Below are 14,469 nucleotides of genomic sequence, written 5' to 3' on the forward strand. Positions count from 1 at the left end.
GAAGAAGAAGCGGAGGAGGAGCAGGGGGTTCCTCGGTGTCCCCCTCGCGCGCTCCGTTAGCCGCCGTCGGTCAGTCGGTGCTGGTTTTACCGTCGGTAGCTGTTGGCTCGGATTGTCATGGTCCGGGTCTGGAGATGGCGTCCTTCCCCGCCGTGTGTAAGACTGCGGGAGCAGCGGAGGAGGAGAGCGGCGAGCTGGAGTCTCTGCAGCAGATGCTAAAGGCCATCACCGACGAACGCAACCGACTGAACGCCCGACAGGAGCTCAGCGGCATCGGTAAGAACCGCCGGACAACTTCTGACACTCACCGAAAAGAAATAATAATAATAATAATAATAATAAGCGGGCTTCTTAAGAATCCCACCATTTAACTGGAACACTACGACTTTTGTAGCTTTTCAAAATATTACTTTATTTTCCTCAGAGTACGACATTAAAATCCTACGAATTAATTGTAACACTGCAATTTTTAAAGTGACTACTTAAAAATCCTACGATTTAATTGTAACACTACTATATATATATATATATATATATATATATATATATATACTCAACAAAAATATAAACGCAACACTTTTGGTTTTGCTCCCATTTTGTATGAGATGAACTCAAAGATCTAAAACTTTTTCCACATACACAATATCACCATTTCCCTCAAATATTGTTCACAAACCAGTTGAAATCTGTGATAGTGAGCACTTCTCCTTTGCTGAGATAATCCATCCCACCTCACAGGTGTGCCATACCAAGATGCTGATTAGACACCATGATTAGTGCACAGGTGTGCCTTAGACTGCCCACAATAAAAGGCCACTCTGAAAGGTGCAGTTTTGTTTTATTGGGGGGGATACCAGTCAGTATCTGGTGTGACCACCATTTGCCTCATGCAGTGCAACACATCTCCTTTGCATAGAGTTGATCAGGTTGTCAATTGTGGCCTGTGGTATGTTGGTCCACTCCTCTTCAATGGCTGTGCGAAGTTGCTGGATATTTATCATTATTAGTTTATCATTATTAGTGTATTATTTTGTTTTTCTACACACTGATTTTTGTAGTTTTGACTATGTTCATAGTATTACTTTGCTTGAAGAGTATGACTTCTAACAAACGTACAGCTTTGTTGTCATAACAACTGGAATATTTGTAGTTTGCTTATCAAACTGCTGTTTTAGTCTCCTTTCAGTGCAGCATCTCCAATTATTCAGAGTTATTGTCATAGCACTTTGACTTTTGTAGTTTTAGTTTACAAAATACTACTTTAATCTCTTCACGGTCCAAACTTTATGTCACAAAATAGTACAGATTTAACAGCATGTTTCTTACTTTAGGTTCTCCAAATATTAGAACTTTATTTTCTCAACTTCTCAAAATATTATTTTGCTGTTGTAATAATGCAGCTTTTGTAGTTTTTGTTTTAAAACTGATTTTTTTTCTCCCTTCAAATATCTTGACTTAAAAATCTTAACAGTGCTACTTTATAGTTTAGTATCTGTAAATATTATAACTTATAACAGTAATGTATTTGTTTCTCAAAATATCAAAACTGTATTTATAACTGTGACTAAATTGTCACAATACAACTTGTGACTTATAACCATAATTCTTTCCCAGTATTTTATGATTCTCATAATAGTACAATTTTTGTCAAAATATTCTGACTTTATTTGTAAGAGAGCTATTGGGGAGGCTAGTACTACAGTTGTTTCTCAAAATATTAGTTATTTTAACAACACAACTTCTTTCAGAAAAAACCCTTTGTTTTACATGAATGTTACTTTGTTCTTGTAATAGTACTACCTCAATGAAAATATTTCAACTTTAGACATGTAACATTAAAATCATTGTAAAAGATTAGGTTTTATTGTTTATATTTAAGTGTTGTTTGTAAAGTGTCTTTATTTATACAGTCTAACTTTATCTTCCACAGCCGTATGATAAACGACTGAGATCTATGATGAGTCGTAACAGATTTTCCAGCAGGATTCTGCAGCTGTTTTGATCTGATGTGTGTATTAGTTGATAAACTGTAGCCTCAGAATACATCATTTTAACAATATGATGTCTCACACACACAATCATGTATGTTGTCATTATCTTGTATGTTCGTCTAAAGCAATAACGAAATGTGGCATTAAACAATATCTTTTGTGTTACAGTGACCCTTGATGGTCAAAAAAGGAAAAAAATAGTTTGAGGTTTTGAAAATAAGGTACAAAACATTTAGAGAATAAAATCAGATTATGACAATGAATTTAACGTTTTTATTTTTTAATTTAACATATCAGGAGATGGTCACAGATTGATGAGTGTTCTTCTGGTTGGTTTGTCGGGTGTGATCTGGCAGCACTTCTACACGGGTACGACCGGTTGGTTCTGTCTGAGGTCCACTCAGTTCCTTGGAGGCCTCTGTGGTCCCTGTTTTTGTGGGATGGAGAAATCAATGGAGCGCTTTTGTCTCCGTATGACATCATCGGTGCGCACTGAGCGCCATTCACTTCCCCGTTACCTCACGCTTTAGTTACACATCACAGTAAAAAAAGATGGAAACACCTCCTCACTTGTCTCAATCTGTCAGTGATCCAGTGATTCCAGCAGGTTTTATTACAGTGTTTTATCTTCTCTGAAGTTCTACCAACAGGTCTGTAGTAAAGTGACACTTTGAGAGCATTTAAACATTTTGTGAGATTGCAGAAGTGTATTTTGGGCCTGAACCTGGATAATCATCCCATCATTTCTGTCTACTAACCTGTGTGTAGTGATCCAGGTGAGCACACGTGTGTGTGTTTTGTGTGATTGTGTCTGTCGTCTCCTGCTTTGTACCTGTGCAGCGTCTGTAGCTGGCCGGTGTCGGTCTTCTGTCTGTGTCCTTGGACGGTCCTCTGCAGGCTGATGAGTGTGACACTAATCGTGCACAGTGACTCAGGCCTTCGGCAACACTCAGAATATCAGCCTCAGCCGGCCAGAATATTAGGCACAGGCGTGTGCACCAGCAGACAGTTAGAATTTATATTTTTATTTTTCCAGGGGAGGTAATTGAATGAATGAATGAATTTATTTGGCACACACAGATCCAAGACAACAAAAAAAACATACAAAGAAAGAAAGAAGAATCCGTCAATGCACCCATGTGCCCGAAAGGCAGAAGCAAATGTTTGTGAATGCCTACCCCTTTAACCAAAAATAAAAATCTATAAAATTATACATATACCCATGATAATTAATAGAAACTATAAATTTATCCGTAACTCAGACATGCAAGCAGCAGTGCACGAAAAAAACAAAACAAAATCAATAAACCTAATTTAACATACTATAGCAAGTAATCAAATAGTTTTTCTAGAGCCTGTTAAAGCCAACCAAAGTACCAAGTGATTTTATGTTATCTGGACAATTATTCCAAATGTTAACACCTTTAACAGAAACGCAGTGACTTTTTACAGTAGTTCGAATCTTTGATTTCTGAATTAATAATGTTCCTCGTAAATTGTAACTGGAATCCCTCATTTTAAACAGGCAATTAAAACATGATTAAGCAGATTTTGAGCAACCAGGGTGAAAAAAAATCAGCCTTTTAATCTGGAAACAATAAAATATGTGATGGGTCTGAATACATCCGGCGGAAGATCATTTAGTTGTATTATTGTAAGAAATTTAAATAAATCCCTTTTTACAATTTCTCATGTCCACCAGGAGATGAAACTGTCACTAATATTAAATCATTTTTAAGCAAACTGTCAAAACCTGCATCTCTAAAATGTAGCCATTTTAACACAGTTAACCGTTGATTTAGATTTGTTACAAACGGCTCATCTGACGTGGTTTAAAAGCAGTTTAAATAGTTTTATCTTTAACATACAGCTGTTTAAGAAAACTACAGTGAGTAAGTTCTTTTGGCTGCTCTCTTTTTGCTCAGGGTCACCGCAGATGATCCAGTGTTGATTTGGCACATGTTTTCCACCGGATGCCCTTCCTGATGCAACTCCACATTACATGAATGGGCAGGAGTGGATGTGAATTGGGAAACGTCTGGTTTGGAAGCAAGTATTAAGCACTTGTCCACTGTGCCGCCCTTTAACAAGAGTCAGTCCAGTTTAAAATAATTTACTGCTGGTTTACAGTCATTTGAAGAAATTAAAACATTAAAAAAAAAAAAAAAAAAAAAAAAAGCATTTTGGGTTCTGAAAGTCAACCACTCAGGCAGACAACTGGTCCATCTCAAGTCCTCCAAAGTTACCAGTAAAAGTAAGTTGGTCTGTAAAATAGAATTCAAATTTCTTGGAGCCCATTCAGCTTCTTATGTGCAACCAGCAATCCAGAACTCAAATATATTTGATTTACAGAACTATAACTCTGAGGGGGGCAAGCTGAGCACCCAAATGTTGACTATTGGCTCAGTTGATTCATAATAATTTTTATTTCTATGTTGAAACTTGTTCCAGTAGGTTGTTTGCTAAAAGTGAGCTGGTGGTATTAATAATAATAATAATAATAAAAAACACCTAAATATTTGAATAAATTTAAGCTCATCTGTTATAATGAAGGAAAACGTTCTTTCGTGTGTGACGATGGTGAATAATGTGTCGTGTTCAGTTTTTTCACTCTAGTAGAAAACGAGCATCGAGCTGCGCTTCGTAAACTGTGTGATGTGTTTGAGTGAAGCGTCACTGTTCGATTAAAAATAGTCGCTGACTGTGTGAACTGTGTGTGACTCGCTCTGCAACAGCCTGAAATCAAAAGAAGGCCTGCTGAATTTTTAATGCACCTCAGTGCGGCTTAGTCGTGCACAAAATGACTCTGAAGAACGGCACCCAGAGCGTTTGCACCTCTGCCAGGGTCATGAGATGACCTGAGACAGCTGACACACGAGGAAGTGTCAAGTCTGAATTTGAACTGAATTTTTTCATCTGATCTGTGGGAAACGAGAGCTACTGTTATGGATTTTGGATAAATACAGGTCAGGTCTGGCAGCATGTGCTCGTTTCACCATCTTTTTTTGTCCTGGATGACAACCAATCAGGCAGCTGGCCCATCCCCACCTCCTGAAAGTAACCATTTCTTTAGAAATACGTGAGATGAGGCATTTTTAAACATTTCACTGAATTTTCCAAAACGTAATCCACTGATCCCAAAGCAGAGTTCCAGGTCCGTTTTGTCTCGGTGTATGTGTGCATGTCCTGAGTGCCTGTCTACTTTAAAATGTGCTGCAGAAATGAAAAAAAACCCCAGAAATCTTAAGTTGCAACTAGGACATGAATGTATTGATTGTTAGAGCTTTGATCAGTGAACAGTGAGATTTTCTCATATTTACTTTTGATTTGTGATATAGTCCTCCATTTGTTCTCTTGTTCATCTGCCCCCTCCTCATTTTCATCCTTTCATCCTGGAGCTTTGATGGTCCATCACTCCCATCAACTATTATATAACTGCTGTGTGAGAAATTAAATACCCAGCGAGATGACGGCAGAGATTTTTGGCGTGATTGTTGGATGGTGCGGCAGGTTTTATAACACAGTTGATGTATTTTTAAAATGAGATCTGCAGCTATAAATAGAACAGGACTTTTATCAAAGTCTCGAAGACTGAGCTTCACCCTGCATTCACACCGAGCAGAATATCATCCAAAAACGGCACATTTTAGCCTCTGAGGAGGAAAAATAAGACAAGAAATGGATTCTTTGCCAGAAAACGTCCATCTTCATAATATTTCTTATTCAATTGCTCAGTGACACAAACATCTTAAATATGTCTGTAACTGTTTTTGATTTTATTAAAAGTGTAATTTAGGGAGAACTGTGCACGCTCAAGTAGGTGTGTGCACGCTCAGTTAGGTCTGGGTCTGTGTGTGCATGGTGAGAACTGTGCGTGCACTGGGGGGGAGAACTGTGCACACTTGGGAAAGAACAGTGCGTGCACTGGGGGAGAACTGTGCACACATGGGAAAGAACTGCGCGCGCACTGGGGGAGAACTGTGCACAGGCTCGTTTGATCAGCTTTGTCACTCAGTAATTGCTGTTATTGATCATTAGTTTTAATTTGGACACTGTTTTATGCACATAAGTTGTATCAGGTTTGTCTGTTGTGTTCTGTGGACACTGGCAGTCAGAGACAGAGACACTGATATGACTATTGTCCTTCCTCACAACCCGAATCATCACAAAATAAAATGCCACCTTCAGATCTGTAAGCAGCTACAGTATTTTGACTTTCATGTAAAGTAAGTCCCTTCAGCTGCTCCCTTGTTTTCACTCAGGGTCGCCACAGCAAATCCGAGGTGGATTTGCATGTTGAATTGGCACAGCTTTTATGCCGGATGTCCTTCCTGACTCAACTCCACATTACATGGAGAATTGTGGCCAGGGTGGAGTTTGAACTGGGAACCTTCTGCACTAAAACCAAGTGCATTAACCACTTGGCCACCACCCCTGCAGTGTTTTCACTTTCATGTATTAAAAAAAAAAAAAAAAAGGGGAAACTATTCTACCTGAGTTTTCTCTGTTCCTGGTCAATGATTTTTGCACCTCCTGCGGGACGTGTCACAGATTTTACTTTGACACCAGTCAGACACGTAGTTTAAACACACCAGTCCTCAACAACGGCCGCAACACTTTACTTAAAGATTTATTTTGATGACGTTGATCTGGACTCTTTGTGTAACAACTAATCAGATACAATCAGAATGCCAAGAATGCGAAAAAAAAGCCGTGACCCCGGGATCTGCTGAGTGGGCGTTTGTTGTACAGTGTGTGTGTGTGTGTGTGTCCTGCACAGAAACAGCTGCTTTTAAACATTGATTTGTTCCTCTTTGCTGGCGTGTTTTTCAGGTTGTTTTAAGGATGACCGGATCGTGTTCTGGACCTGGATGTTTTCCACCTATTTCATGGAGAAGTGGACTCCTCGGCAGGATGACATGCTGTTCTACGTTCGCAGAAAGCTCTCCTACGTCAGCGCAGACAACACCGAGGGCAAGAAGGTGGCGATTTTTAAACATTTGTGTACATTATATCAATCACAGCCACTGATCAATAAATGTGTAAAAATAAATCACGTCTGTCACATGAATCTTATAATTAAGATGTAATAATTATAACACTTTATAATGTGGAACATGCTTGTTTTTGTGTCACCAAAAAAAAAAAAAAAATCACTCACTTTATGATACCTGTCTGTTTGGGAGGTTGAACCATTAACCTCCTGGACACATTCACTTCTCTAAGCTTTCAGCTGCCACATCCCCTTTTTGTGTTCCATCTGTTACGCCCCCATCCTCTATGTCCATTCTATTTAACTAATCTTCGCTGAAGCTTCAACTCTTCTCTTCCTGATGATACACCGCCATCTGGTGGTGGATGAAAGGAAGTACAGCTGTTACATGCAATCAGAGGCAGCTTTGGGTTTGTGGGTTCAAACTGTTGTGACGGCAGCTGTGTCTGACATCTGTTCTCCGGTCCAGGTGGAGGTGGAGGTTTACAGAAGGGACTCCAAGAAGCTGCCCGGTCTCGGAGACCCGGACATCGACTGGGAGGAGAGCGTCTACTTGAATCTCATCCTGCAGAAGGTGATAACTGACCAGTCACAACTTACGACCGATCAGACGTTGTTGTGTGTTTAAAATAGAATTTTTAAAAATCATCAGTTGATGTAGACGTTTTCATGCGGCGTGTCTCAAATGAATATTCTGGGTGGGCTAACAAGACGTGAACCCTGTGTTGTGTTTCAGTTGGACTACATAGTGACGTGTGCCGTCTGCACGCGCTCAGATGCAGGAGACATCCACATCCACAAGAAGAAATGTCAGGTACGTGACATGTCGAAAGGGTCTGTTTTTAACGTCTGGTTATCGATTGGCTCTTAAGTTGATGAGCGCGTCTTCTGCTCTCAGGAAGTGTTCGCGTCTCCCAGCAAACACGCCATGGACAGCAAAGGGGAGGAGTCTAAGATGAGCTACCCGAACATCTTCTTCATGATTGACAGCTTTGAGGAGGTAACTTGAGTTTGTGTTTTTATGAAGAAAATAATTTGGCTGTAAGTTTCAGTGAAGCCTCTGTGAGGTGCTGTGGAGTTAAAGGAACACACCACAAACTCGCGGTAAGAATATTTCTTCAAAATGAAAAATGGTCTTTTTGTTTTCGTTGAGATTCTGAGTATGTCAGTGCACCATAACTGGTACTAACTGCTTCCTTTAAATGAGTTATTTCTGTCCTTGAGGGGGGAAAAACAAGTCAACCAAAGTGTCTGTGTGAGCTCTAAACCCAAAACCCGCTCTGATGCACTTTGACCCCACACAGCAAATGGTTATGAAGGATTATTTCCCTCGTTGGATCCAGATCGATGACCTTGTGTAGGTTAGCAGATGTGATCCAGGTGTCCTAGTGGTTCTTTAAGGATTCAGTGTTTCACCCCTCTGTGGACGTGCAGGCATCTCACCAGATTAGAGGTTGTGATACCAATATGTAGACGTGTTTGATTCCCAGTTTTGCTACCTGCCTGCGGTTTTGCATGCCAGAGGCCACCCAGCTGTAAATGGGTACCAACCTTATGATGGACTGGTGCCCCGTCCAGAGGGAGTCATGGATTTTGGTCCAGTTCATGCTGTAGAATCCAGGGATAAACACCGGAACCAACGAGCCTCCGGACCTGAATCAGGTTAATGTTGGAGGAGAACCAATCGCAAATAGTTTTGGTGTGACTCCTGATGGATTGTTGGTGGCCATCATATTAACAAATCAAATGATGGCGTGTTAGAATGCCTGTAGCGCCCCTGTGAGGTCCAGCGCGTTAAAGGTTCTGCTGGAGGTCTGGATGCAGACAGACCTGTGTGTGTGTGTGTTTAGGTGTTCAGTGACATGACAGTGGGTGAGGGCGAGATGGTTTGTGTGGAACTGGTGGCCAGCGACAAAAGCAACACGTTCCAGGGCGTCATCTTCCAGGGCTCCATCCGCTACGAGGCGCTCAAGAAGGTCTACGACAACCGGGTGAGACGCACACAACGTCTGTCCAGAGGTACTTGACGTGTTGCACCCGAGACTGTCTTTAAACGGCGTTGTTTTTTTGTTTTTTTCTGTTGCAGGTGAGCGTCGCCGCTAAAATGGCTCAGCGGATGTCGTTTGGCTTCTACAAGTACAACAACATGGAGTTCGTGAGGATGAAGGGGCCGCAGGGCAAAGGTCATGCTGAGATGGCCGTCAGCAGGGTGCCGACGGGCGACACCTCCCCGTGTAACACGGAGGAGGACCAGGTCTCACCCATGCACGAGAGGGTGAGCAGTTGGAATTAAATATTTAAAATAAAACAACATTACCAGCAAAAAAAGAAATTACACAGTTACAGAAAATATCAGTTAAAATGAAAAATGAATGATTTGGATTCCTATGAATGTTACCTGTTTTTAAATGAAAGAAATGTCAATTCTTAATGTGGTATAACTCAGATTACAAAAAATACGAAGTGGTTTTGACTTGGTGTTTGTCTCCATGGAAACCGAAGCAGATCTTTCAAAAGAGAAAACTGGGATCAAGTGTTAAAGCTGAAATGAAACCAAATTACCAGTAAAACAAAGAACCACTTGACACAGATAACTCTGGTTCTCTGAAGCTTTAAATGTTTGCGATTAAAAACAGAAATAGAAGCATTTCTTCCTCGTGAGTTCTGTGAGGAGCCGCTGAAGACATCTTGAGTTGTCATGGTTACTGGGTTGAGTTATATATTGCAGACTCACTTCCTGTTAACGAGTCAACAGGAACCAATGATATAAAATCACATGAGATTCATGTTTTCGTTTCAGGTGACGTCGTTCAGCACACCTCCAACGCCAGAGAGGAACCGACCCTCGTTCTTCTCGCCATCTCTGCGCCGCAAGATTCCGCGTAACCGAATTGCAGAAATGAAGAAGTCTCACTCTGCCAACGACAGCGAGGAATTCCTCAGGGAGGATGACGACGAAGGTAAAACTCAAACGCATCCTCTGGCGCCCCCCTCAGGACAGATCTCACATTGATCAACTTCTGATGGTGAATGTAATACATATTGTGTCCTGTAGAGGGCAGAGGACCAGAGACGGTTCAGTGAGGAAGATGTTCAAGCGATGATGAAGGTTTTAAAAATGAGTGTTTGTGTCCGCAGATCTTCACACGACCACAAACCTTCGATCTCGCTCTCTTTCGGGGACGGGACGCTCGCTGGTCGGCTCGTGGCTCAAACTGAACCGCACTGATGATTACTTCCTGCTCTACGCCCACCTGACCTACATCACCCTGCCACTCCACCGCATCACCACAGGTCAGAGGTCACATTGTACTGCATCACCACAGGTCAGAGGCCACACTGGACCCACAGGTCAGAGGTCACACTGTCCCGCATCGCCACTGGTCAGGGGTCACACTGGACCCACAGGTCAGAGGCCACACTGTACCCCATCACCACAGGTCAGAGGTCACATTGTACCGCATCACCACTGGTCAGAGGCCACACTGTACCCCATCACCACTGGTCAGAGGCCACACTGTACCCCATCACCACTGGTCAGAGGCCACATTGTACCCCATCACTACTGGTCAGAGGCCACATTGTACCCCATCACTACTGGTCAGAGGCCACATTGTACCCCATCACCACAGGTCAGAGGTCATACTGTACCCCATCACCACAGGTCAGAGGCCACACTGTACCGCATCACCACAGGTCAGAGGTCACATTGTACCGCATCACCACTGGTCAGAGGCCACACTGTACCGCATCACCACTGGTCAGAGGCCACACTGTACCCCATCACCACAGGTCAGAGGCCACACTGTACCCCATCACCACAGGTCAGAGGCCACACTGTACCGCATCACCACTGGTCAGAGGTCACATTGTACCGCATCACCACTGGTCAGAGGCCACATTGTACCCCATCACCACAGGTCAGAGGTCATACTGTACCCCATCACCACAGGTCAGAGGCCACACTGTACCGCATCACCACTGGTCAGAGGTCACATTGTACCGCATCACCACTGGTCAGAGGCCACACTGTACCGCATCACCACTGGTCAGAGGCCACACTGTACCCCATCACCACAGGTCAGAGGCCACACTGTACCCCATCACCACAGGTCAGAGGTCATACTGTACCCCATCACCACTGGTCAGAGGTCACACTGTACCCCATCACCACTGGTCAGAGGTCATACTGTACCGCATCACTACTGGTCAGAGGCCACACTGTACCCCATCACTACTGGTCAGAGGTCACATTGTACCCCATCACCACTGGTCAGAGGTCACATTGTACCCCATCACCACTGGTCAGAGGCCACATTGTACCCCATCACCACAGGTCAGAGGCCACATTGTACCCCATCACCACAGGTCAGAGGTCACACTGTACCCCATCACCACAGGTCAGAGGTCACACTATAGCGTATCACACACAGGAAGGAGGTCAAAATGTAATGCATCAACTCAGGTCAAATGTCAGAATGCATAGCCTCCCCACAGGTCAAGAGGTCACACTGTAATGCATAGACTTAAGTGAAAGGTCAGAATGCATAGCACGATCATAGGTCAGACTGAGTGACAGGTGAGTGGAGCTGTCTGGTGTTTCTCCTCTTGCTTCGGCCTTCTGGTTGGCTGAGAGCTGCTGCAACAGCTGATTTCTACAAACGGCATTTCCTCTGATTTTTGGGTTTTCTCAGCCTGTTACAAAATGTGAAAGTCACCTGGATTCAGATCATCTGCAAGAATTTACTGTTCGGCTTCTTACAGAAATCGTTATTATTTTATGAAGAATTCTGAAAAAAAAAAAACTTTCTTCATGGATGTTTCTGTGTAGGCTCTCAGTTGTCCAGGTGGTTTCCATAGTAGAGAAGCTTGAATCTTCGACTGGACTGGGTTGCTTGACGCGAGGATGTTTCGCTTCAAATCGCAGAAGCTTCCTCAGCTAAAATTCCTGCTCTGGTGGTCTGACTTCTGTCTTGACTGTTGTAGAGAAGAAGAATCAAGAAGTCACAAAAGCTGGAGTTTTAAACCTAACCAGACCCCTCCTACCGAGAGGCAGACTGCTATAGGCTGGTGACTAAAACAATAGCTTTAATTAGCACCTATTGTGCTCTAGTTAACACCCTCCTAATGACAGGGCAGCTGTCCCTCTCCTGATGGCTCCCTTGACGATGCTGCTGATGACGTGAATGACTCATTACCATGAACAAAAGACTGAAACTGCTTTGATCTGAGTACCCCATTGTAAACAGGGGATAAAGCATGTCTCAGACCCCCTCCCCGGTTAAGGCTAGGTTTCAAACGTTTCACAAAGAATGCCTCCTTGACCCCTCTCTCAAACCTTTTCTTCTCTCTAGCTAATATTTTAACTTCCTTGTCCTCAAACGTGTGGTTAGTGTCTTTAAGGTGGAGATGAACTGCAGACTGAGGTCCACTGGCGCCCTCTCTGTGATGCTGGTATAGCCTTTTGTGTAAAGGTTGCTTAGTCTCACCTATGTAGTGTTTGTTACAGTTTTCCTGACATCTGATAGAATACACTACATTGCTCTGTTTGTAACTAGGGATCCTGTCCTTAGGGTGAACTAATTTCTGTTTCAAGGTGTTAACCGGTTTAAAGTAAACTGGGATTTTGTGCTATCTGAAGATCCTCTGTAGTTTTTCCCCTACTCCTGCTAAATAAGGGAGAGACACTCCTCTTCTTCTTGTCTCTGTGTCCTGTCTATCTGGTCTCTTTGTTCTCTGGGACTTCTGCACTTTGTCCAGGGACCATCGTGGGTACCCACATACTGTGAGGGCTTTCCGGACAAGTTGTTGTTCTTTAGCCCTTCCCACTGCAGTTGTGGGCACCTGTAGGGCTCTGTGTTGAAGCGTCCTGATCACCCCGAGCTTGTGTTCAAGGGGGTGGTTTGAGCCAAAGAGCAGATATTGGTCAGTGCGAGTTGGTTTTCTGTAAACCCCTGTCTGGAGCTGCCTGTTCTCTCCAATTGTAACATCACAGTCCAAGAAGGCTAAATGGTTGTTTCTGGCATCCTCACGTGTGAACTTGATATTTGCGTCCACCGAGTTGATGTGTTCTGTAAAGTCCTCAACTTCCTGTTGCTTGATTTTTAACCCGTGTCATCAACATATCTGAACCAGTGACTGGGAGAGATGCCCGTGAAAGACGTCAAGGCTGTCTTCTCCACTCGCTCCATGTACAGATTGGCCACAATGGGGGATACCGGAGACCCCATTGCACAGCCATGAATCTGCCTGTAGTAATTCCCGCTAAACAGGAAATACGTGGTGTTAAGACAGATCTCCAAGAGCTGGCAGATGTGGTCTGGTGTGAGGTTGGTCCTTTCAAGTAGAGACACATCCTCCAGCAGTCTCTGCCTCACAGCTGAGACAGCCTGAGCGGTGGGGATGCAGGTGAACAACGAAGGAGGGTGTTAACTAGAGCACAATAGGTGCTAACTAAAGCTATTGTTTTAGTCACCAGCCTATAGCAGTCTGCCTCTCGGTAGGAGGGGTCTGGTTAGGTTTAAAACTCCAGCTTTTGTGACTTCTTGATTATTCTTCTCTACAAGAGTCAAGACAGAAGTCAGACCACCAGAGTAAGAATTTTAGCTGAGGAAGCTTCTGCGATTTGAAGTGAAACATCCTCGCATCAAGCAACCCAGTCCAGTCGAAGATTCAAGCTTCTCTACTATTTCTTCATGGATGTTTTTCTTCAGGTGTCATTGATCCATCAGCACTTAATTTTCACTTAATTCTTTTGTAAATTGCATGTTCCACAATAACTGATTAATGAAGAAAAATGTATAAATAATAATAATAATAAAAAAAAACCCTTTTCTGATATTAGTTGAGATGAATAAGGTTGATGGGACACGTATTGTTTCTCAAACATGTCGCTCAGATATCCTGGAGGTGCGGCAGAAGCCCATACTGATGACATAGCAGAGCTCCGCCCACTCCATGTCACAAACAAGTGCCTCCCTGCATCAGGCCACCGAGACAACAGCACCACCTGGTGTTCAGTCAAAACGACCAAACATCGCCAGAGGAGAGGACTGAAATCACAGACAAACCAGCTGCCCGAGAAGTGCCTCTTCTTCTTTTCTGTTCCCACTGTGTCACGGGCCGAGCGGGTGAAAAGGTGTCTCCATGGAAGCGGCACATATGAGCAGTCAATATTATGTAAATATTATGCTGCGGAGAAGAAAAGATTCAGCTTTTTTTTTTTTTTTTTTTTTTTAAATACGAGGCAACGATGATTGCGTAAAAACGAAGCAGTTGGATCACTTCAGGTCAAATCCATCTAAAAAATGTACAGGTTGGTATTTCTGTTTTTCATACTATCACTTCATTTGTAAAGTTTCAAATAAATGTGTATCACATTTTCACATTGTTGTTGTCCAAATTACGATAAACAAGCAAATCAGAATGTCCTCAACTCTGAGAACTCGTAAGCAGCAGGAGGGTTTTTTCCCCATTTGTAATTAT

The 14,469-nt window shown here is 42.9% G+C and overlaps 1 protein-coding gene across 1 annotated transcript; it reads left to right on the forward strand.

Moving 5' to 3' along the window:
- The first annotated feature begins 134 nt into the window (after positions 1–134).
- kiaa0930 (KIAA0930 ortholog) lies at positions 135–14,369 on the forward strand. Its single transcript, XM_034163740.1, has 10 exons — positions 135–276; positions 6,825–6,973; positions 7,454–7,558; positions 7,721–7,798; positions 7,883–7,984; positions 8,835–8,975; positions 9,071–9,259; positions 9,785–9,944; positions 10,123–10,278; positions 13,883–14,369. Exons 1-10 carry the CDS (start codon positions 135–137, stop codon positions 13,921–13,923), a joined length of 1,263 nt encoding a protein of 420 aa, XP_034019631.1. The 3' UTR covers positions 13,924–14,369.
- Positions 14,370–14,469: the final 100 nt, after the last annotated feature.

Source organism: Thalassophryne amazonica, chromosome 22 (assembly GCF_902500255.1).
Source record: "Thalassophryne amazonica chromosome 22, fThaAma1.1, whole genome shotgun sequence".
In the NCBI taxonomy this organism is placed as follows: domain Eukaryota; kingdom Metazoa; phylum Chordata; class Actinopteri; order Batrachoidiformes; family Batrachoididae; genus Thalassophryne; species Thalassophryne amazonica.

Excerpts from the sequence above, each read along its gene's own strand:
- kiaa0930 (XM_034163740.1), top strand. The coding sequence starts at position 135 with ATGGCGTCCTTCCCCGCCGTGTGTAAGACTGCGGGAGCAGCGGAGGAG. Across the intron at positions 8,976-9,070 it reads AGAAGGTCTACGACAACCGG|GTGAGCGTCGCCGCTAAAAT; the intron begins GTGAGACGCACA and ends TTTCTGTTGCAG. Across the intron at positions 10,279-13,882 it reads ACTCCACCGCATCACCACAG|ATATCCTGGAGGTGCGGCAG; the intron begins GTCAGAGGTCAC and ends CATGTCGCTCAG.